General features: G+C 46.4%; 2 protein-coding genes and 1 non-coding gene across 14 annotated transcripts in view; 2 read left to right on the top strand and 1 right to left on the bottom strand.

Moving 5' to 3' along the window:
* Nucleotides 1-5,783, top strand: part of Gemin5 (gem (nuclear organelle) associated protein 5) — a 50,078-nt gene extending 44,295 nt beyond the window's left edge. For 7 of the 9 annotated variants that reach the window (XM_087574543.1, XM_087574541.1, XM_087574540.1 and 4 more), the window contains 1 exon segment: nucleotides 412-2,224. In XM_087574543.1, the coding sequence (XP_087430669.1) occupies nucleotides 412-579 (168 nt within the window). In that variant the 3' untranslated portion in view covers nucleotides 580-2,224. 9 annotated transcript variants of the gene reach the window in all.
* Cnot8 (CCR4-NOT transcription complex, subunit 8) lies at nucleotides 3,784-16,812 on the bottom strand. 4 transcript variants are annotated; one of them, NM_001008382.1, is given in 8 exon segments: nucleotides 3,784-4,974; nucleotides 7,158-7,268; nucleotides 8,204-8,348; nucleotides 9,133-9,294; nucleotides 10,336-10,529; nucleotides 12,160-12,365; nucleotides 15,149-15,244; nucleotides 16,716-16,755. In NM_001008382.1, coding segments are annotated over 6 exon segments (879 nt in total). In that variant the 5' UTR covers nucleotides 12,277-12,365; nucleotides 15,149-15,244; nucleotides 16,716-16,755; the 3' UTR covers nucleotides 3,784-4,824.
* On the top strand, nucleotides 15,405-15,478 carry Trnas-aga43 (transfer RNA serine (anticodon AGA) 43). Its single transcript has one exon. It is a non-coding gene; the product is annotated as a tRNA-Ser (tRNA).
* Nucleotides 16,813-21,336: the final 4,524 nt, after the last annotated feature.

Here is a 21,336-nt window from a genome sequence, read left to right as displayed (position 1 = left end):
ATCGCAGCACTTGGGAGACAGAGGTGGGTGGATCTCTGTTGGGTTCCGGGACAGTCAGGGCTACAAAAGCTAGACAGAAAGACTATTTAGAAAAAAAAGGGAAAATAAGGCTCTAGTCTACCTCAGCTTCCTAAACTGATGTGTGAAGTAGCAATACTAACCACACAGAAGGCTTCAGCGCAGTCTTGGGGAAAACCAAACGAGACTTACATATGGTTGAGGGGTAACACATTCAACTCAGGTGTTAGATGAGAGCCTGTGCCCAGCACTGGGGGAGGGGGAGCATTGGGCTGTGGCATAGTACTGGGAACAGTGGTATGTGGATATGCCCCCAGACATGCCAGTTTCATCCCTGTCTCCACAGAATGGTCAGTGTGCACCTCTCAGACACTTGTCCTGTCATTTGTATAGGCCTGGCCCTTTCCAGATGTGCTGGAGTGCTGTCTCGTCTTACTTCACATCGGGTCCCAGTGTCCTGGTGCTGTGAACCCTGAGATGCAGCAACAGGCCCAGAAGCTCCTTCAGAAGTATGGCCACACTAGAGCTTACAGAAGACACTGCCAGATTCGACACACATGAACTTCCAGAGGCCATAAAGCTGTGCCACACAACCCATGACAGCTCTCACCTCAGTCTCAGCTCACCAGGCCTTCACCCTGACCTTCGATGGAAGGAGGCTGTGATCCAACTGACAGATGAGAGTGCAGCTTGAATCCGCTCACACAATGGAGCCTGCCTGGTGCCTCCCAAGTGGCTTCCTGTAGTGGAGGGAAAAGCCAGCAGGGTCACTAAGAACTAACCCCTGCCAAGACTGTCTCACGCCTTACATGGTTTCCCCAAAGAGAAGCCTTTGTATTTACCCAAAGTCTGTCTACCCCAGATGCAGCTGCCTTTATAAACCCTCACCATCAGAAGTGTCTCGTTCTGTGGGAGGTACACTTGACACACACCTATCACTGTTGGGGTTCGAGGTTCTTAATTATCTTGTTAGCTGGGCCTGCCCACTCAAAAACTAAAGAAAGGATCTAGCCTTGGACCATTAGGTGACATTTTTTATGGAGTTGGTTACATGGACAAGCAGATAAAGCTTTCCGAGATCAGAGCTGATGAGGCTGTCTGTTGTCCTCCAGGTTGTGACATGACTGAAGTGGTCAGACTGCTCAGGAAAAAAAAATCACTCTTGGTGGTTTTTAATCTTTTGGGGGTCATATAACCCCCCCCCCCTTTTTTTTTTTTTTTTGGACTAAAACACAGCCTGGAGAGCAAGAGCAATGCATATTGATTTTTGTATGTCTCCTAGAACAATAGAGTCCTACTTTACACCCTGGAGCCCCAAGTATTACCTGTTCGCCAGTCCTGGGCTGGCTGGGTTATCACCCAGCAAGCTAGGTCAGAGACCTGTGCCTCCATCATCACTGGTTTCTAGAACAGAAGATGTGCTCAGGTCGGGTGGGAAGAGCATCCCTTTCTCCCATTTCTCCCTGAGGTCCATTGTAAAGGCTTCATCTTTGGGCATCAAGAAATTTTCCCAACTGGAAATCCTTGGGACACACCATCTTGAGACATTTGTGTGTACCTAGCTTTGGGGTCTAAAAAATACTAAGCCACCCCAAAAAGGAAATACTGTACAATGAGAGTGGAGCTTGAATCCGCTCACACAATGGAGCCTGCCTGGTGCCTCCCAAGTGGCTTCCTGTAGTGGAGGGAAAAGCCAGCAGGGTCACTAAGAACTAACCCCTGCCAAGACTGTCTCACGCCTTACATGGTTTCCTTACATGTGAACTCAAGGAAGATGCATTGGTCTTAAAAGCAAGCGTCTTGACAAAGATGTAAGCGGGCATGACTACATGGAGGACTGTATAATCCCAAGTAGCATCATCTATAGAGATGGGAAACGTTGGTTCCCTCCACTTGAGTAAAGAGCAGTTGGTAAACTACAAACTCTGCTTTGTGGTTGCAAGTCCTTGATGGAGTAATCCTGCATACTGTGCACGCCTCTCACTGCTGAGGAAGACCAGAGGCAGGAGGAATTCAAATTAATGTCAACCCTGAGCACTGAAGCAAAATCCTGTCTCAGTCAATAATCTAAAAGACTAGCAAGATGGCTTGGGTTAAGAGCACTGGCTGTTCTTCCACAGGACCTGGGTGGTTTTAACCCCACAAGAAAGCCAAAGTAAAATTGCCCAATAGGAAAATTAAAATGGCAACTGTTTTCTTCCTCTTACTTGCTCTTTCCAATAATGTATAGCAACTTGCTATGACTCGAATATTTTCTGTATCCCTAATTATAAGAACCACAAAGACCCTGAGAAGCAAAGGCATTCACTCAAGGTTCCAGCAGAAAACATGTATTACAACTTTTGGGGTTAGGGGGTGTCATCCCTTTCTAGACCATCAACAATTTGGTTTAGACCACCAGTCCAGTTCCCCTGACCCCATGGTTTTCCAGTCAGGGTTTCTCTGCATATCCCTGACTGTCCTGGAACTTGCTCAGTTGACTAGAGCAGCCTCGAACTCACGGAGATACACCTCTCTCAGCCTGCCTCGCACTAGGATTAGTGTGCACCACCACTTCGCAGCACCGTCCACCTCTTACCTACTGGCTACCTCATGCTCTGATCTGCTCAGTAGCTCCCTAGTCCAACGATGCCTACATTCCTTCTCCTGGCTTCTTGTCAGCACCATATCCTGTGTCAATTCTGGCCCAGCTGCTGACTTATCACTTAACTTCAGCTTAAACTTTTCACCAGAAACACTCCCAATCCCTATACTTTAAACTCAAATGAGTTTACACAGTTCTGATTACATTTGTGTAAATCATTTACTGTCTGGCAACAAGGTAGGCTTCTCTGTTGTTCACCCCAGCACCTACTAGAGTATCTAGTGAGTAGTTAATGGAAGCTCATTGGCTGAATAAACTAGGAAACTTGTTGGAAATTTGGAAACATTGGGGCTCTCACATGCCAGCATTGGCTAACAAGAGGCCTAAGGTTGACACCCAACCTTGCAGACAGGTATCCAAGGTCAGCAGCACACAGGCTCATTCATGAAAGCTGTTCTCTTCATTCTCTCCTAGCATCATCTCTCCACCCATTGCATAGCCCTGTGTGCTCGAGTGACAATAGCTGCCAGTTCTCACAGACCTGCACCCTTCCTCCAGCACCTCACTATGTAATGCTTAGACAGTCCCTTTCTTCAACTGGGCACTTTAGAGGACAGGTTAGTCTGAGAAAAGCCTAGTTTTTTAGTTTTTTAGTTTTTTAGCCTAGTTTGAGAGCCACTCTGCTGCCAGCCAAAATTGTAGATTTGTTGGGTGTGGTGATGGAAGCCTACACTGCTATTGAGGATGGTGGCTTGGAGGTCAGGGCTGGCCTAGGGAACAAGGCCCTGACTCAAACTCTAGAAGGGCCCCAGTACTTGACTTAACATTTTTGTGCCAACAGAAAAGGCTGGGGAAAAAAACTAAATCAGGAAGTCTTAAGTTCGGTGTTTCTTTTTTTTTTTTTTTTTTTTTCCAGAGCTGGGGACTGAACCCAGGGCCTAGCAAGTGCTCTACCACTGAGCCAAATCCCCAACCCCAAGTTCGGTGTTTCTGACAGAATTCCACTGACTATAACTCACTCTGAGCAGCCAGGGTCCTCTAGTAAGACCCAACAGCCAGCAGGCTGTGAGTGATTAAGTGTGAAGTACATGTGTGCTCCCTCAATACCTTCCAGGGCTCCTGGGTGAGCCAATCCTGACAAACATTAGTCAGATTCTAGCTAGCAAAGACCACGCCTCATGCCAATGGTTAAAAAGCAATCTTTATTTTACAAAATTAAAAACATAAATAATATTTACAAGCATCTTAAATACCAGCTTTAATACTTGACATTTTGTTATTTCAAATTCAGTTTCCCACAAGCTTTTAAAAGGTAAGACCATTCCTGCCTAAGTGAGCTGCTGCCATCTGCCTCTGCCTTCCAAACAAGTTCTTACTTTCTTACAGTTGTCCTTCTGTAAACATTTAAAAAGCAGTGTGCTTCCTAAATGCCTAACCTTAAAAATAATAGTCAACAGGCTTCCAAGCACAGCTGTGGGGATGACTCCACGGGTTCCGAGGTGAATCCCCTACTGTCCTGCTCACAGTTGACTCCTGTGCCTTTCCTAAGACTCCAGTTCCAGAGCTCAGCTCTACCACCTGTTGACATCTCAGGCTTGCTAAATACAGGCGGGGAAATGGAGGCTAAGAGCACAGCGGACAGATCACCCTGCTGAGAACAAGATGGACTTGCGGTATGATCTAGTCTAGAACAGTTCATCATCTGAAAACCAAGGTGAACAAGGTGAGGCTTGGGCCAGCCTAACGACATGGAAGGAGACAGAATTGTGTCCAGACTTCAGCACAAGGGATCACTTACTGTATCATCAGGACTGCTCTGTCCTGAAGAAGCACAAACAAGGCAAAAGAGCCTGCTGGCACAGACCTGCTTCCCAAGAATATACACCTTGTTCTCTGGCAGTCTCAGCTCACCTGAGCATCTTCATGAGAGCAGCAAAGCCAAAAGAAGAATGACAACACACAAGAGTCAGATACGTTTTACTGGTTAGTTTGAGACATCCTGGAGCTTTAAAAAGGTGTCCATGGAGCTATGGATGCTGGTGGCAGGAAGCAGCAGAAGGGTATGGGCATGAGGACAAGGAAGACTTGTTTACAAATTCAGAGCAAAGCCCCTCCTGGATCTAAAATAAAGGCATCTTTAAACAAAACCCCAAAGTCTCTGCTCGGAGCAGATGCAGGTCAATGGCTGGGCAGACAACGCAAGCAGCACGGTGCACGCACCATCACTGCTGCATGTTGTTGATCATGGCCAAGATGCTCATCTTCTCCTGGGCAGAGTCCACATCCTCATTCTGCTTCTGGGCCACTCCTGTGCCCAGGCCATAGAGGCGCCCACAATACTTGGCATCATCAATACTGTCCTCAAAGAATAGCTGCAGAACAGGACAAAACCAGCTGAGAATGGGGCTAGGAGTCATGCCACCTCCCAGCTTTATGTCCTGACACTCAGCAAAGACACCAAATATCTCCCTCACAGACTTTTTCTGTTCCTTTCTCTACTTCTGGGCTCTGTTCCCTTAACAGACTTGGCATTCCTATGACTTGTCGGTGCTGGAACCTCTGGGCTGCTGCTGTGTAGAGTAACAACCCTGCCAAGCAAGGCAGTGAGTTATTAAGAACTCCGGCCTGCCAAGTCACTTCAGTTCCCTTCCATCATGGTTCCTTATTTGTGAAGTAATGTAAGCCAGGTGTGGGGGCACACACATGTAATCCTAGCATAGGCGAAGCTGAGGCAGAAAGTGACTACCGTGAGGAGAAAGTGACCATGGACGCTAGGCACTCAGCAAACAACTCAACCTTAACATCACTGGGCAGGAGCTGCCCACTGCAATCGCCTCGAGATGCTGAGCACAGCCCTGGCCAGAAGTGCGGCCTCTGCCAAGTGTAACGAACATCAGCAAATGAGCCAGACGACAAGGACTGGCCTAATACCCTTGTTACTCTTTAGATCGAAATGTCCCTACAAGTCCTTGTGTTAAAGGCTTAGCACACCTGATAGGGATGGAGAAATGGTAAAAACCTTGAGGTTGTCAGGGCCAGGCCCTGTACTCAGCCTCCTCCTGTTTCCAAACCACTTGATGATGAACAGACACTATGCTCTGGTCTGCCACAACAGAGCCAGCCAACCACTGGCTAAAATGTCCCAAGCTGTAAACATAAATAAACTGGTCCTTTGAACTTGGCCTCGGGTATTTTGTTTGATATGGTCACAGAAAACTAGTTAATTAAACACTGGAACTCATAATAGTGGTTAAAGCATCAAAAAGAACTACTAGCCAGGCATGGCAGGCAGCTCACAGCTATCATCAATCCAGCCCTTAGGCTGAGGCAAGGAGAGAGCCATGGATTCAAGGACAAGCCTTTAATTCCACACTCAAGAGGCAGAGCCAGAGGGCAGGCAGATCTCTATACTGAGGATAAGGCCAGCCAGGGCTACACAGTGAGACCCTGTCTAAAAAACTGAATTGCCAGTTTCTCCACTCTAAAACGAGAGCCATGCCATGTCTCATTCCTTAAAAATATCAACATTCATTCCTTTAAAAGATCAACAAATCTTCCAACAGTGGTAGCTCATGCCTTTGATCTCAGCACTCTAGAGGCTTTGAATTTAAGGCTAGCCTGGGCTACATAGAGAAACCCGGTCTGGGGGGAAAAAAAAAAGCATGCAAACAACTAAATAATTAAATAAAACTAAAAGAAAAAATACCGGGCTGGAGAGATGGCTCAGCGGTTAAGAGCACTGACTGCTGTTCAGAGGTCCTGAGTTCAATTCCCAGCAACCACATGGTGGGCTCACAACCATCTGTAATGAGATCTGATGCCCTCTTCTGGTGTGTCTGAAGCAACAGTATACTTATATACATAAAATAAAGAAATAAAGGGAGAGAAGGAGGGAGAGAGGGAAGGAGAGAGGGAGAGAGGGAGAGAGCGAGCAAGAGAGAGAGAACAAAATAGTAATTTCTTTTTTCTTTATTTTCTCTTCCTATCCTGGAATTTGATTGTAGACCAGGCTGGCCTTGAACTTAAGAGATCTGCCTGCCTCTGCCTTCTGAGTCCTGGGATCAAAGTTGTGCACCACCATCACTCAGCTTTTACTCTGATTGTTTAAAGTGTCTTCCTCTTCAAATATATTTTAAAACATAAAAGAAAAGGTACATAAACTAAAAGAGGAGCTGGAGAGATGGCTCAGCGGTTAAGGCACTGAATGCTCTTCCACAGGTCCTGAGTTCTATTCCCAGCAACTACATGGTGGCTCACAACCATCTGTGATGGGATCTGGTGTTTCTGAAGACAACAACAGTGTACTCATATAAAGTAAATAAATCTTAAAAAACAAAACAAAAACCTAGAAGAGAACGAATTCACTTTTCCTTAGAGAAATAATATTCAGTAATTAACAGAACTCAGCCTAAGTGGGTAGACCAACAAATAACATTCCTACTGAAGAAAGCAGAAAAAAACAAAGGGGACACTGCCTCGAAACTCAGGTTTCACACACCTGGAAACTGTCGTCTCAGAGCCCCTTGCACTTAGAGGCCTCACTCTGGAACATTACCTCTTTCATCCTGAAGAAAGCCATCCCTGTCAGCAGAGAGTCTGAGCCTGCTTGATGCTGCCTTCCAATCCTCTGCAAATCCAACTGATCAGCCACCTCCTGAAGGCCTCCCTAAGGGATAGAAAACAGGTGTCACAACCAACACTGTTCCGGACTCAGCTAAGGCTACATGAACATTTAGCAGTGGGATAGGCCATTCACCTAACAGGCCTCGGTAGCCATTTTTCAGACCTCCACTCTTATTCTTCCCAAACAATGCGCCCTGCTGCATGCAGAGATGAGACAAGTTTCACAAGTCAGTTCTATCATACCACATGGGTCACAGAGATCAAACTCAGGTCCATTAAGTTTGGCAGCAGACATCTTTACCCACTAAGCCATCTCACAAGACCAACTTGAACTTTTTAAGAATTAAGAACCTCAGGGCTGGAGAGATGGCTCAGAGGTTAAGAGCACTGACTGCTCTTCCAGAGGTCCTGAGTTCAATTCCCACATGGTGGCTTATAACCATCTATAATCAGGTCTGGTGCTCTCTTCTGGCCTGCAGGCATACATGCAGACTGAAAGCTATATGATGTATACATAATAAATAAATAAATGTTAAAAAAAAAAAAGAACCTTACAGAGGATGTGGGACAGTCACAACATACTGCGTGTGGCTTCATGTCACCAAGTACTTTGTGAGGTTCTCAAGCCTAAGAGGAAGGCAGCCAGCCTCAGGATGCAAGAAATAGGGCTTTTCTGGTGCCTGAGTCACCAACAAAGACAGTTAAGAAAGAAGCTCGGGGGCTGGGGATTTAGCTCAGTGGTAGAGCGCTTGCCTAGGAAGCGCAAGGCCCTGGGTTCAGTTCCCAGCTCCGAAAAAAAGAACCAAAAAAAGAAAAAAAAAAAAAAAGAAAGAAGCTCGATTAACATCCTCTTTAGAGAAGTCTGGCACCTGGCAGGCCTCAAGAAAGCATGCTGAATACATTATTAACACAGAACAAATCTGAGTTTGGGAGTCTGCTTGTTTTATTGCTAGTATTAAGGAGAATGCCGGCTGTTACCTTAAGATTTTTGCAGCTCTTCATCAGGTATTTCACATCATAAATGGATGGGAAGAAAAGATTCAGGATGTGAAAAAACTCGTGCTCTTCTTCTGGCAGGCGAGAATCCGTGAGCAGCTTCACCATGTAGCCAAAATCATAACCACTAAAGGAAGGAGGAAGCAGATGCTAAAAGTAGCCTCGGCCCAGCCTTAAACCACTCATGGCTTAAAAAACCACCACCTCGGGCTGGGGGCTGGACCTTTCAAAGAGGAACACTAAGTGATCTGAACTTTACATTCAGTAAGGACATAGGGAAAGCTACTGTGGGAAACACAGAAGAACCTGAGAGTTTGTGTAAGTCGATTAATCAAAACTCAAAAAGAGAAATTATGAGGATCAGAGTTCTAATCCCAGCAGCTATGTCAGACAGCTCACAAATGCCTCAACTCCGCCTCCAATGGCCCAACATCCTCTTCTGGACTCCATTGGTGCGAACACACATACATATCTATTCATATTCATATCTTCTTCTCCCTGTCCCTCTCCCCCCCAACACACACACACACACACACACACACACACACACACACACACCCTTTGAAAATAAAAACCTTCCAAAAGTATTGAAAGAGTATCTGTATATTCAAAGGACAATCCACACCAGACTGAAAATAACCAAGCCCATAGCAGCCACCAACCAGCTGGGACGGAGCTGCCACTCTGCACAGCCACTTAAAGCACTGCAGGCCACGTGGGGCAAGCCTGTGAGAGGCTCAAGTGCTCCTAACACCCGACAGCACCAGCACCACCTCCAACTCCCACTGCTGCCGCCAAACAGCCAGGAGGACCCAAATCAACAAGGACTTAGTTCCTCCCCAGCGCAGCCTAAAGTCAGAAGGGGAAGCTATGAGGAAGAGACAGGAATGCCATAGTCCCCATGGACTGACCTGTGAAATGAAAGCCACTTGACGTTGTCACAGAGGACCACTCCCGACGTCATAAGCAGCTCTGCAAAGTGCAACGTATCGATCCCTTCCTCCTCGTGCTTCTGGAACTGCAGCCCTGAGTTGGCTAGCAGGTCTATGGAATCCTGGGAGTACATGTCCTCTCTGCAAAACAAGGTGTCACTGTGAGCTGGTGGCAGTGAGACCAAAGCAGGAGAAATACTACCGCTAGCTTAGGGTTCAGAAACACAGCACTCCTTAAACACTGCAGCCAGCAGATCTGTCTTTCCTAATTACAAAAATCTACATTCTCTCACTTAAAGCTTGTTTTAAGTAAATGAATAAGCTAGACAGCTGTGAGCCACCATTGAGCACTGGGAATCGAGCAGCCAGGGTAGTCAGTGCTTACCACCGAGCCACACGTTTTTTTAATTGTTTTAATTTTTTAAATATTTATTTATTTTATGTATATGGGTGTTTGTATGTATGTCTGCACACCAGAAGAAGGCATTCAGATCCCGTCAGACAGTTAGTGGTCACGTGGTTACTGGGAACTCAACTCAGGATCTCTGGAAGAACAGCCTGTGCTATTAACCACTGAGTTATCATCTGTGCAGCCCTTTTTTTTAAAATTTTTGATCATTCATATTTATACTTCTTTATATCATTTACAGTAAACAAACTTGAGACAGAACTAAAACTCCAGTTTATTTCTAAAACAAACAAAAGGCAGGGCTGAAGAGGAAGGTCAGTGGTTGAGAGCACTGACTACTCTTCCAGAGGTCCTGAGTTCAATTCCCAGCAACCACATAGTGGCTCACAACCATCTGTAAATGTGATCTGATGCCCTCTTCTGGTGTGTCTGAAGACAGCTACACTGTATTCATATCCATAATATAAATCTTTAAAAAAAGAAAAAACTCCCCTTGACTGTCTCACCTATGTTCAATAAAATAAAAATACAATTAGCCAGGCATGGACACCTTTAATCCCAGCATTCTGGAGGCAGATGCTGGTGGATTTCTGAGTTTAAGGCCAGCCTGATCAACAAAGCAAGTTGCAGTACAGTCAGAGCAACATAATAGAGAGAGACCATGTCTCCTCCCACCTCACCCCCAAAAACCAGGATTAGTAATATGAATGGCCATCGGTGCACTCAAATGCAGCCATCTAATAATAACACTAAGGGTCTCTCAAGACACTTACGTCAGGTTGAACTTGAAGTTGAACTGCCACGTGTTGATTCCAGAAGGGTACTCCCCCTTCTCATTTGTGAATGTAAGGCCCAGCTGGATGATTTTTAGAAGGTCAACATTGCACCGCAAAAGCTGATACTGGTAATCTATGGAGCTTCGAAATTCACCAATCGGTCGTACAACAACACCTGGAAACTCTGTGTCCTGGGAACAAAAGCCTCTCACTATTAAGTCTCACCTAAGAGTGGGTGCTCAGCAACTCCTGAGCAGAACTGCTCTTCAGTTTACAGAAGCCCCAAGATAAGCTCCCCAAGGTCCCACAACACAACACAAGCCTGGGTAACTATGAGATGTGAAGTCAGGTAGAACTTTTTAATTTATTCATTTATGGGGTTGGGGATTTAGCTCAGTGGTAGAGCGCTTGCCTAGCAAGCGCAAGGCCCTGGGTTCGGTCCCCAGCTCCGGGGGAAAAAAAAAAGAAAAAGAAAAAAAATTTATTCATTTATTTCACATGCATTAGTGTTTTACCTGCATGTATGTCTGTAGGAGGGTGTCAGGTCCCCTGGAACTGGAGTTAAGGACAGTTGTGAGTTGTCATGTGTGTGCTGTGATTGAACCCGGCTGGGTCCTCTGGAAGAACAAGTGATCTCTCTAGCCTCAGATAGGAACTTCCAGTACGAGTTAAACACAAATGCAGCCACGCAGATGTGGTGCTCACAGCAGCTTCACCCCTTCACACCAGCTTCCTGCTGTGACTTTCGGTGCACGAGAAGCCTGGCTGACAGCCTACTGTTCAGAGCTCCCACCTTGGTCTCTTGTTTGGTTTTTTTTTGTTTTTTTTTTTTTTTTGGAGTTGAGGACTGAACCCAGGGCCTTAAGCACTCTACCACTGAGCTAAATCCCCAACCCCGTCTCTTGTTTTTTAAGAAGGATAAATGCAGCCTTTCTTTTTCTTGAGTGACTATTTCACTGCCCTGTGTACATAAAACCCTTTTTATCCTTGTAAAGCTCAGACTGGCCTATACTCACTGGTCTTGAACTCCTGATCCCCACCCTCACACCCACTGTTTGGGATGACAGGATCTTAACCGGCTGGGAGGCCTGTGAGGCTAGTGCCTCTTTTGGACAGAGGAGTGAAGGCAGGGTTTGAAGACAGACAGTAGCAAGCGCCAAGCCTGCAGTGGAACTGAACACCTGCTTGCTCAGGGGCTAGCCTAAGAAAAGCACCACCTGACCCGACATCAGGCAGGAAAATAAATGAGGCACTGATACCAGTCCTTCCCACTTTACCCAGAGACGCCAGAGCTGCAGTGTGACATTGCCTGCCTAGTTCGTGCTAGCAATAAAATGTGTGAATATTTTGAAAACACAGGCCGAGCATGTTGGTACATGCCTATAATCCTAGCACTTGGGAGACGGAGGCAGGAGGGTCAGAAAATTGGGTCATCCTCTTGAAACACAGCAAGCTCAAGGTTAGCCTGTGTTACATAAAACCCTGTCTTCAAATTTAAAAAATAAATAAATACCACGTGTTCAGGTTCACTATGTCTAAGGGGCTGGGGCAAGTCAGACACTAGAGGACTTGCCCAGCTCCACACACACTGGGCACAATGGTGCACACATATCTCAGCACCAAGAAGGCAGAAGCAGGAGGACAAGCACAAGGCCTGCTAGGCAAAAATAAAAATATAAAAACTTTCCATCAGAGGAATATTACGAAAACTTGTGTCAGAAGCTGTGCCCTCCTCAGAGACACTAGCTGCCTTGACTCACAAAAGCATGCAGGTTCCAGTCATTTTAGCCTCCCTGGCTTTGGTGGGGAAGGCCTACTCACCATGGCGATGTAGCTGTAGCTGAGGACAGTCTCCCGGATCTTCCGCATCTCCTCCTCAAGATTGCTGGCCCACACCTCACAGATGACCTGACTGTTTTCTACAAGTGCCGCAGGCATCCTGAAGGCACCTGAGGAGCCACTGTGAGCCAACTATGAAAAGAACAAGCCCCCTTCTGCTTGATTTAATCTTCCACACTGGATCCAATCTAGATTTAAAGACATTTAGAAACCACAGTAAGTTTACATCGTCGTGTAAGATGTAAACACATCAGTGTTAGGCTGACTCAGTGACCCGGACACAAGGTCCTAACACTCAGCAGGCCCAGGAGAAGGATGCAGAGTTTCAGACCAGCGTGGACTACATACTGAGTCCACTCAAGGTCAACCCGAGCTACACAGCAAGACCCTGCCTGAAAACACACACACAAACCAGCCTTACCATAGCTTCATTAACAGTGCATTAGGCACCCACTACCTATGGAGTGCTTGCACTGGCCTTTGTCAAGTTTGTTCTCTCTCCATACAAAGAAAACGCTACCTGTTGACCTGAGCCCTTAACAGGACATTAAAAATGGAAAGTTATGCCGGGCGTGGTGGTAGGACTTGCCTTCAATCCAGCACTCGGAGGCAGAGGAGGCAGATAGATCTCTGAGCTTGAGGCCAGCCTGGTCTACAAAGCAAGTTCAGGACAGCCAGGGGTACACAGAAAAACCTGTCTTGAAAAACAAAAGGGCTGGAGAGATGGCTCAGCAGTTAAGAGCACTGACTGCTCTTCCAGAGGTCCTGAGTTCAATTCCCAGCAACCACATGGTGGCTCACAACCATCTGTAAAGAGATCCGATCCCCTCTTCTGGTGTATCTAAAGACAGCTACAGTGTACTTATATATAATAAATGAATAAATCTTTAAAAAAAAATGTAGACACAAGACCCTCCCATCCCTTTTTTTGTTTTCTTTTTTTTTTTTAATAATAATAAGAATACAATAAGAATACAAGGGTGGTAGGACTGAAGAAATACTTCCAAGGTTAAAAGCACTGGTGGCTCTTACAGAAGACCCAGGTCCAGTTCCTAGTACCCAAATGGTGGTTTACATTCAATCATAATTCCAGGTTCAGGGGATCTGATGCCCTCCTCTGGCCCCAACAAGCACCAAACAGATACATGGTACACAGACATTCTGTAGGCAAAACATTTATACACATAAAGTAAAATAACTAAAAAAGAAGAGGTGGCCAGTAAAAATAATTCAAACAGGAGCAGACTGGCTGATGGCGCACACCACAGTATGTACTCAGCAGGATCAAATTCAACATCACCTCAGCTCCCAGTCACTACAGCAAACCAGCACAAAAGGCTCACTTATGAACAGAACAGAAAAGGCTTCTGATAGCGCTTAACAACCTCAGGCTTGATCCTTGGCCCCAAAACACACACACACGCACACCCCTAAACACAAGTTAAAGGCCAGTGTAGCGATACAGGGAAACCCTGGGGAGAGAGGTGCATAATGGCACAGAGCTTCCTTATGAGGCGAAGCCCACTGTATGGATCCTCAACAGGACAGGTAAAGGTGAGCTGCAGTGCACATGCGTGAAAACTTCAGCAACAGTAAATGAACGTGAGGGGTTTCCAAAGCCCAGAGGAAGGAAAAGCCTTGTCTTCCAGCTCTAGAACTGACATACAGTAGACTCCAGAAGACACTGAGGACCATCCTCAGGGCTGGCTACTTCTAAAGAGACCCGTTCGTTCACTCAAGGCAATCTATTCTTCGCAGGAGCTTCCCTGAGACTGAACACTGAGTGGTGGCTCTCAACATAAAGAAACATGTGGCAGCTGCCTCCTGAAGGCACAATCCATTTCTTCTCCGGTTTTTCTTTTATTAATAAAGGCTGGCAAGTGAACTAGCAGAGACTAGGAAAGATGCTCACTCACAATGAATGCCCAGTAAATTCAACTTCCTGACAACTGAGAAAATGTTTACTCCAGACTTCTCCAGGCCGGCCTCTGAACTTGTAAAAATCCTCCTGTTTCTGCCTCCCAAGTGCTGCAGCTATCAGCATGAGCCACTGCACCTGGCTCTTGAAGTCACTTCCCATGTCTGGTTACTGAAAACAACAACCTTGTTTCCCTAAGCAAGCCATAAACTACATAGCAGGGAAGTGGGTGTCAGTCCTGGACTGCTGAAAGTTGTTTCCATTAAAACACAGGCATAAAGAAACAAACTGCCTAAAGAAAGAGTTTGTTTCGGGAAGCCAACCACTTTCAAAGCTACTGTTACATTATTATCAGGTAAAGGGCAGCCACACAGGAGCAGACACTGGCAAAGACACACAAGTCATCCCTGCAGCAAACCTTTCCCTAGCAAATCTGTGCAGATACGATCGGCAGATTTCAGCCCAGGAAAGGCAGATCCTTTCCAATGAAGAGGATGCCTGTGCTAAAACTTGGAAAGTTCCAGATCAGCCTTGGCTTCAGACCCTATAATTCAGATAGATCCACAAGGGATCCTTTGCAGACGTACAAGGGAGATCACATAAGGCACATTTTACTAAGCAAGTGAACTTTTTGGCATGCTGGCCACAGGGAAGAGAGAAAACAGCAACTCCACACAGGCAACCAGCCTCCTCCACTTTCCACCCAGGGAGCCCAGGCTCTAAGAAGCAGCACACTTCTTTTCTTCAGCCTCTCTTTCCCATACCTCAGATGAAGTGAGTCTATGTTTTCAAGTACAGTTATTAGTATAACAGCCCCTGAAGTAACCTCATTATTTAGGTTACAACCAGAAGAGCAATAATGAATTTCACGACTTAAAAAAAAAATGGCATCCTGAGCTATATACACTCAGAAATAAGACAGCAATCCCACGCTCAGGAGGCTGAGAAAGGAGTCACCAGGCCAGTTGGAGGAGACCCTGCTTTTATTTCACTGTTCTGTTTTGTCCTTTGAGACAGGTTTCTCTCTGTAGCCCTGGCTGTGCTGGAACTCACCGTGTACACCAAACAGGCCTTGGATTCGGAGATCCAACTGCCTCAGCCTCCAACTGCTGGGGTTAAAGGCAAGTACCACCACAACCAGCTGCGACCCTGTTTTTAAAAGAAAAGAAAGCAAACTAAACCAGTCAGTGAGCCAGCTGAGCAACTTGGCACATGTGTACACACAGATGATGATGATGATGCAACTTGGCACATGTGTACACCAATAATAACAAGAACAACAACAACAACAACAATAATAATAAAGGGGTTGGGGATTTAGCTCAGTGGTAGAGCACTTGCCTAGAAAGCACAAGGCCCTGGGTTCGATCCCCAGTTCCGAAAAAAAGAACAAAAAAAAAAATAATAATAATAATAATAAAGCTTAAAGCAGAATGAGGGCTGGAGTAATGGCTGAGCAGTTAAGAGCACTTGCTGCTCTTGCAGACCAGAGTTTGGTTTCCAGCACTCATGTGAGTTGGCTCACAAATGCCTGTAACTCCAGCTCCAGAGAACGTTGACACCTTTTTGGCCTATTTTTGCCACCAACACACATGGCATTAATTGCAAATTCATACACTAATAAACATTAATCCCTAAAAAAAAAATCCTTCAAAGTTCTTCAGGAAGGTTCAGAGGTTGAGGCTGCATTCTCCTCTAAAGATTTATTTTTATTCCATTTATTTATGAGTATGTGAAAGAAGGGTTGAGTGCATCAACACCTAAGCGATCTCTCCAACTCCTTAAAGGAAAATTTTGATCCCATGTAATGTTTGCCTCACAGGCTGGCTTTAAAACTTGATCCCCAATCCAGCTACATTTGAAACTGCAAAGCAAAAGGTGTTCTCACACTCACATACATACACACACACCTTGCTCTGTGTTCTCACACACACACATACACCACAGACACACGCACACCCTGCCCTGTGTTCTCACACACACAGAGACACAGAGACACAGAGACACAGAGAGGGGGGGGGGAGTGTGTGTGTGTATGCGAGCGAGCAAAACAATCTCCTGATTGAAACCGCTCCTGATTATCCAAACTTCGGAGCAGGGTCTCTGTGCACCCAGGTGAGCAGTAGTGCAAGAAGTGCAAGCAAGTGAGAGCTCAAGAAACATGCTCTCCTTGCTAGCCTTGCAGACAGTTCAGCTGAGTGTCTCCTACTTGTCTGGTTTTGTTTTCGCCAGAGCGTCTGGGAAACAAAAAGCTTCACTTCCCTGTTCCAGAAGACTAAACAAAAGGCTTAGCCGAGCAAGACCGGCGAAGGAGGAAGCAGCGGCCCGTTAGAAGAAATGGCAACAGGTCCCCTCTGGAGCGTTCCAGGCCACAGCCCTGAACTCAGACGGCACCCCATCCAGCTTGCTGGCTACCCGAGAGCGGCTCTGCCACGCAAAGCTGCAGCACCCCAAGATCCAAGCAGAGAGGCCTCTTGCCTTCCCCCCGCCTCCTTAGGCCTCCAGGCTGGACTTAGGGGACCAAGAGCCCCCCTAGCCTCAGTGTTCCCGTGTGTAGGATGGGTCGCCACGGAGGCACTTCCGCCTCGAGCTCCTACCCTGGGCAACCCAGCCTGCTTACCCTGGCTGGCGGCCCCGCCGAGTGCGGGCGGCAGCGGCCCTTGACCCCGAGCTCTCCTCCCTCTTGCCCCGGATCCGCTCCAGGAACCCAACACGACAATGAGACGCAAGCCCCGGAGCCCAGAGCGGCCTACGATTTGCAACAAACCAGAAGGTTGAGCCTCTCTACCCTTCGGCCCTCCCGACTCGCCTACTCTTCGCGTCACTCGAGGCGTGCGCGGGCCCGCCAGTCTCGGCTCCTCCCCCAGTGCGCGCTCAGATACACGCGCTCCGCCTTCTTGCGCAGGCGCAGAACGAGAAAATTAGGGTTTTCGGAGGGCGCGTGCGCAAAACGAGGTATGCCCTGCGGCCTCAGACGGCGTCAAGCTGTGTAAATTGGATCCCCTTCTGGGTTCTGAAATATCCTAAGTCGCGCCTCGGGAGAAGACGGAATCTAGAGTTGGCCCCACTTCCTGACATCAGGGCGTATTAGGACTATTGGTTGGAGGTGATGGTGCAGGGAACATGGGGTGTCCTGACCCTCGATTACTGCGACCTGAACTCCTCACTCAGAGAACATCTATCCATAGAACCCCTTCTGAATGGCCATTAGGTGGGGGTTTGGGGGGCGCCACCAAATTAAGTCTTAACTGAGGTCAGCTGAGCACTGCCTCCCAGGACCTAGACGGAACGTTGTCTTGGCAACCAGCTAGCATAAGCAGCGCTGCACCCGGGCCTGTGCAGAGAGAGGGGCCAGTCCCGGAGAGGGTTCAGCTGGCAGCGAGGCCATGCTGGGATGCATCGCCATCTCGTGCTCTCCCACGCGGCGAGAAGACTAAGGCCTCTGAGGACCGCCTCCTCCTCTAGCGCAGCTCCAGCCTCCATCCCTGGTGCTTCCTCTCCAAGGGGCTCTGTAGGTAGGCGGACAGCAGGTGTCCCCCTCTGACGTCCCATCCCCCAGTTACTCTGCCCTTTTTATGTTAAACTTTTATTCCAGAAGTTTTTTTTTAACTTTTATTTATTTGTTTATTACGTATAAGTACACTGTAGCTGTCTTCAGACACACCAGAAGAGGGCATCAGATCTCATTACAGATGGTTATGAGACACCATGTGGTTGCTGGGACTTGAACTCAGGACCTCTGGAAAAGCAGTCAGTGCTCGTAACCGCTGAGCCATCTCTACAGCCCCAGAAGTGGTTTTTTTTTTTTTTTTTTTTTTGGTTCTTTTTTTTTTTTTCGGAGCTGGGGACCGAACCCAGGGCCTTGCGCTTCCTAGGCAAGCGCTCTACCACTGAGCTATACTATCTAAATAAGAGCTAACCTTTTGAACTATTACTCCAGCCAGAGAAGTGAAATCTCACAGCCAGCCTCTGGGGTAACAATGTCAAGGACAGTTTCTGAAGCCCAACCTTTGCTGCTTCTCTCCAGGATCTGTAGAGACATAAGATTGTGATGAGGGGGCTGGAGAGATGGCTCAGCGGCTAAGAGCACCCGACTACTCTTCCAGAGGTCCTGAGTTCAATTCCCAGCAACCACATGGTGGCTCACAACCATCTGTAAAGAGATCCGATGCCCTCTTCTGGTGTATCTGAAGACAGCTACAGTGTACTTATATATAATAAATGAATAAATCTTTAAAAAAAAAAAAAAAAAAGATTGTGATGAGGAAGGCAATAGCCATCACCACAAAGAATGAGAGGTCTGTGTAGTTAGTAACTGTAACTGCCGTAGATTAACTCTGCAACAATGTTGATGGCACTGACTCCACGCCTGGCCTCTTTTGACGTGTTCGGGTTGTCTAGGCTAGTTAAATGCTGCCTTCCCTCAGTTGGCTGGTTCAGTACGAGTCTGTGCTCTGTTCTGTGATTCAATTCAGGGGAGGATGGACCTAGCATGTGCTAGTCATGTGAGGAGCAGCCTCTGAATCCGATTCAGGAGAGGTTGGACCTATTATGTGCTAGTCACGTGAAGAGCATGGAATTTTTTTTTCTTGCCACCAATAGGCCTGGTGTGTTCTGAAAGAGTTGAACAGGAAACACCTGGTTTCCCCCGACACCCTTCACCTAGAGCTTTTCACAGAATGTTAATTGTATTTCAGAAGGAACTGGAGTGACTTTCAAACTGCAAACAAGAGAAACTAAAGTTTGAACAAATTTCTTCAACTGAAAAAGCATAGTTTTGAAAGTACAGAGAAACATGGTTAGAACATAGATCTTTTCAAGAGCTGGGCCGTACCTCTCCATGGGCAGCCTGGATTCCTAAATGTTTGGTTTTGGACCCTGGGACAAGGGATTGAAGTGCATATTTTACACATCAAAGCAGATCTGGCCTCCAAATTCTCCCAGCATCCCTCAGTCCCTACCTGGCACACCCTGGCCCCAACCTTCAACTTTCTAGCCCAGGGGCTGGGCTGCCCTTCCCACAGAGGCTCCTCCCTATATAATCCAGCATTTTGGTCTCTCACCTCCTCCTCTTCCTCTCTCTGGGCTAGTGCCTCTTTCTCTCTTTCTCCCTCCCCTATCGCCCCTCTCCCTTAAAATGACCTTGGTCCTTGGTCCAACCAGAACTTCCCAATAAACCTGCCTTTAATCTAATCTGATTTAAATTGGCGCTCATTTCACGAGGGGCAGGAAAATAACCTATCACTATTGTCTCCAGTTCTAAACAAAGGTATGCCTTGCTCAAAAAGAAAAAAGGTACAAAGAGCGACTTTAGAGCACTGGCTGCTCTTCCAAAGGGTCCTGAGGCCAATTCCCAGCAACCACATTGTGACTCACAACCATCTGTAGTGGAATCCAATGCCCTCTTCTGTTGTTTCTGAAGACAGCAACAGTGTGCTCATATACATAAAATAAATCTTAAGAAAAATGTACAGGTCTGGAGAGATGGCTCAGTGGTTAAAAGCACTGACTGCTCTTCCAGAGGTCCTGAGTTCAATTCCCAGCAACCACACGGTGGATCACAACCATCTGTAATGGGATCTGATGCCCTCTTCTGGCATGTGGGTATATATGCAGCATACATACATACATTAAAAGAGCACTCATACATTAAAAATATATATAAAAAAAAGAAGAAAAAAAATTTTTTTTATTTTTGAGGCAGGGTTTCTCTGTGTAGCCCTGGCTGTCCTGGAACACCACTGAGCCATCTCTCCAGCCCTTCTTAATTTTTCAAAAAAGATAGTTCATGCCTGTTATCCCAGAACTGAAGAAGCTGAAACCAGAGGATTACCAAAAGCTCCAGGCCAAACAGGACTGAACAGGAGATATTGTCTCAAAATAGATACTTTTTTTTTTTTTTCGGAGCTGGGGACGGAACCCAGGGCTTTGCGCTTGCTAGGCAAGCACTCTACCACTGAGCTAAATCCCCAACCCCAAAATAGATACTTTTTTAAAAAGTAAATATAAAGACAGGTTAAAGGTCAGTGAGAGGGTTGCGTGGAGAAAGGCCTGTCCCCAGGACCCACATTCTGACCTTCACGTGTGAGCCACGATGACCACACACACACAAATAAATACTCCTGAAAAAATTTAAACTGACAGATGTGGTGGTACATGCCTTTAATCCCAGTGAGTTTCAGGACACCCAGAGAAACACTGAGAAACACTGTCTCAAAAACCCTTAAAGTCCTGGTACCCAGCCTTCACTTTACACCTGGCTCCTTTGTCTTTCTGTGAACGTGGGCCTGTTTATAATTTATGGAATGTCTCCTAGGCGGAGACCAACCAGATCACACTTCCCTGCTTCGTCCCATAGACTCTCCTCTAGATAAAGACCGACCAGACCATGCTTCCCCAAGCCTGCCTCAGTATACAGACCTCTCACCCAGACCCAGTTCTCTGTTTAAATCTGAAGTTTGTATCCGCGCCTTCAAAGATGGCAGAAATTTTTAACCTCCCACATTTCCAAAACAGCTATTTCAATGAAACCTCTTTTAGCCTCCAGATACATGCATATTTCTTTCTAGATATTTGAACAATTTAATTGTAGCTGAAAAGGTGGTGGGGGACTCCTATGTAAGGATTTCAGGTTTTTTGTGTGGTGATGGTGGAGGCTAAGCCCAGGACCTTCCCAGCAAACACTTTGTCCCTGAGTCCCAGCACCAGCCCCTACTTCATTCTTGGTAGCCTATAACCTATATTAAATCTGTTTTTATCTATATTAGATTTTTTTTCTTTCCTTCATAATCCACTAAAGTAGCATTTCTTTTTTTAAATATTTATTTATTTTATGTATAAGTACACTATAACTGTCTTCAGACACACAGAAGAGGGTATCAGATCTCATTACAGATGGTTGTGAGCCACCATGTGGTTGCTGGGATTTGAACTCAAGACCTCAGGAAGAGCAGTCGGTGTTCTTAACCGCTGAGCCATCTCTCCAACCCCCTAAAGTAGCATTTCAAATCTTTTTCTTTTTTTTTTTTTTTTTTTTTTTTTTTTTTTTTTGGAGCTGGGGACCAAACCCAGGGCCTTGCGCTTGCTAGGCAAGCACTCTACCACTGAGCCAAATCCCCAACCCGCAGCATTTCAAATCTTATACTATTCAGAGAATTTTAAACTTCAAAAAAGGGGTTGGGAATTTAGCTCAGTGGTAGAGCGCTTGCCTAGGAAGCGCAAGGCCCTGGGTTCGGTCCCCA

Source organism: Rattus norvegicus, chromosome 10 (genome assembly GCF_021556685.1).
Source record: "Rattus norvegicus strain SHRSP/BbbUtx chromosome 10, alternate assembly SHRSP_T2T, whole genome shotgun sequence".
Lineage (NCBI taxonomy): Eukaryota > Metazoa > Chordata > Mammalia > Rodentia > Muridae > Rattus > Rattus norvegicus.
Note: the sequence above shows the minus strand (reverse complement) of the source record. Positions and strands in the feature narration are given on the sequence as shown.

What these genes read in the sequence shown, in the direction of transcription:
- Cnot8 (XM_087573413.1), bottom strand. Translation starts at nt 12,276, where the DNA reads ATGCCTGCGGCACTTGTAGAAAACAGTCAGGTCATCTGTGAGGTGTGG. An exon ending in AACTTCAAGTTCAACCTGAC is followed by an intron (nt 9,295 to 10,335) that starts GTAAGTGTCTTG and finishes CTTGTTTTGCAG; the next exon opens with AGAGGACATGTACTCCCAGG. An exon ending in CTTTCTTCAGGATGAAAGAG is followed by an intron (nt 4,975 to 7,157) that starts GTAATGTTCCAG and finishes CCTGTTCTGCAG; the next exon opens with CTATTCTTTGAGGACAGTAT.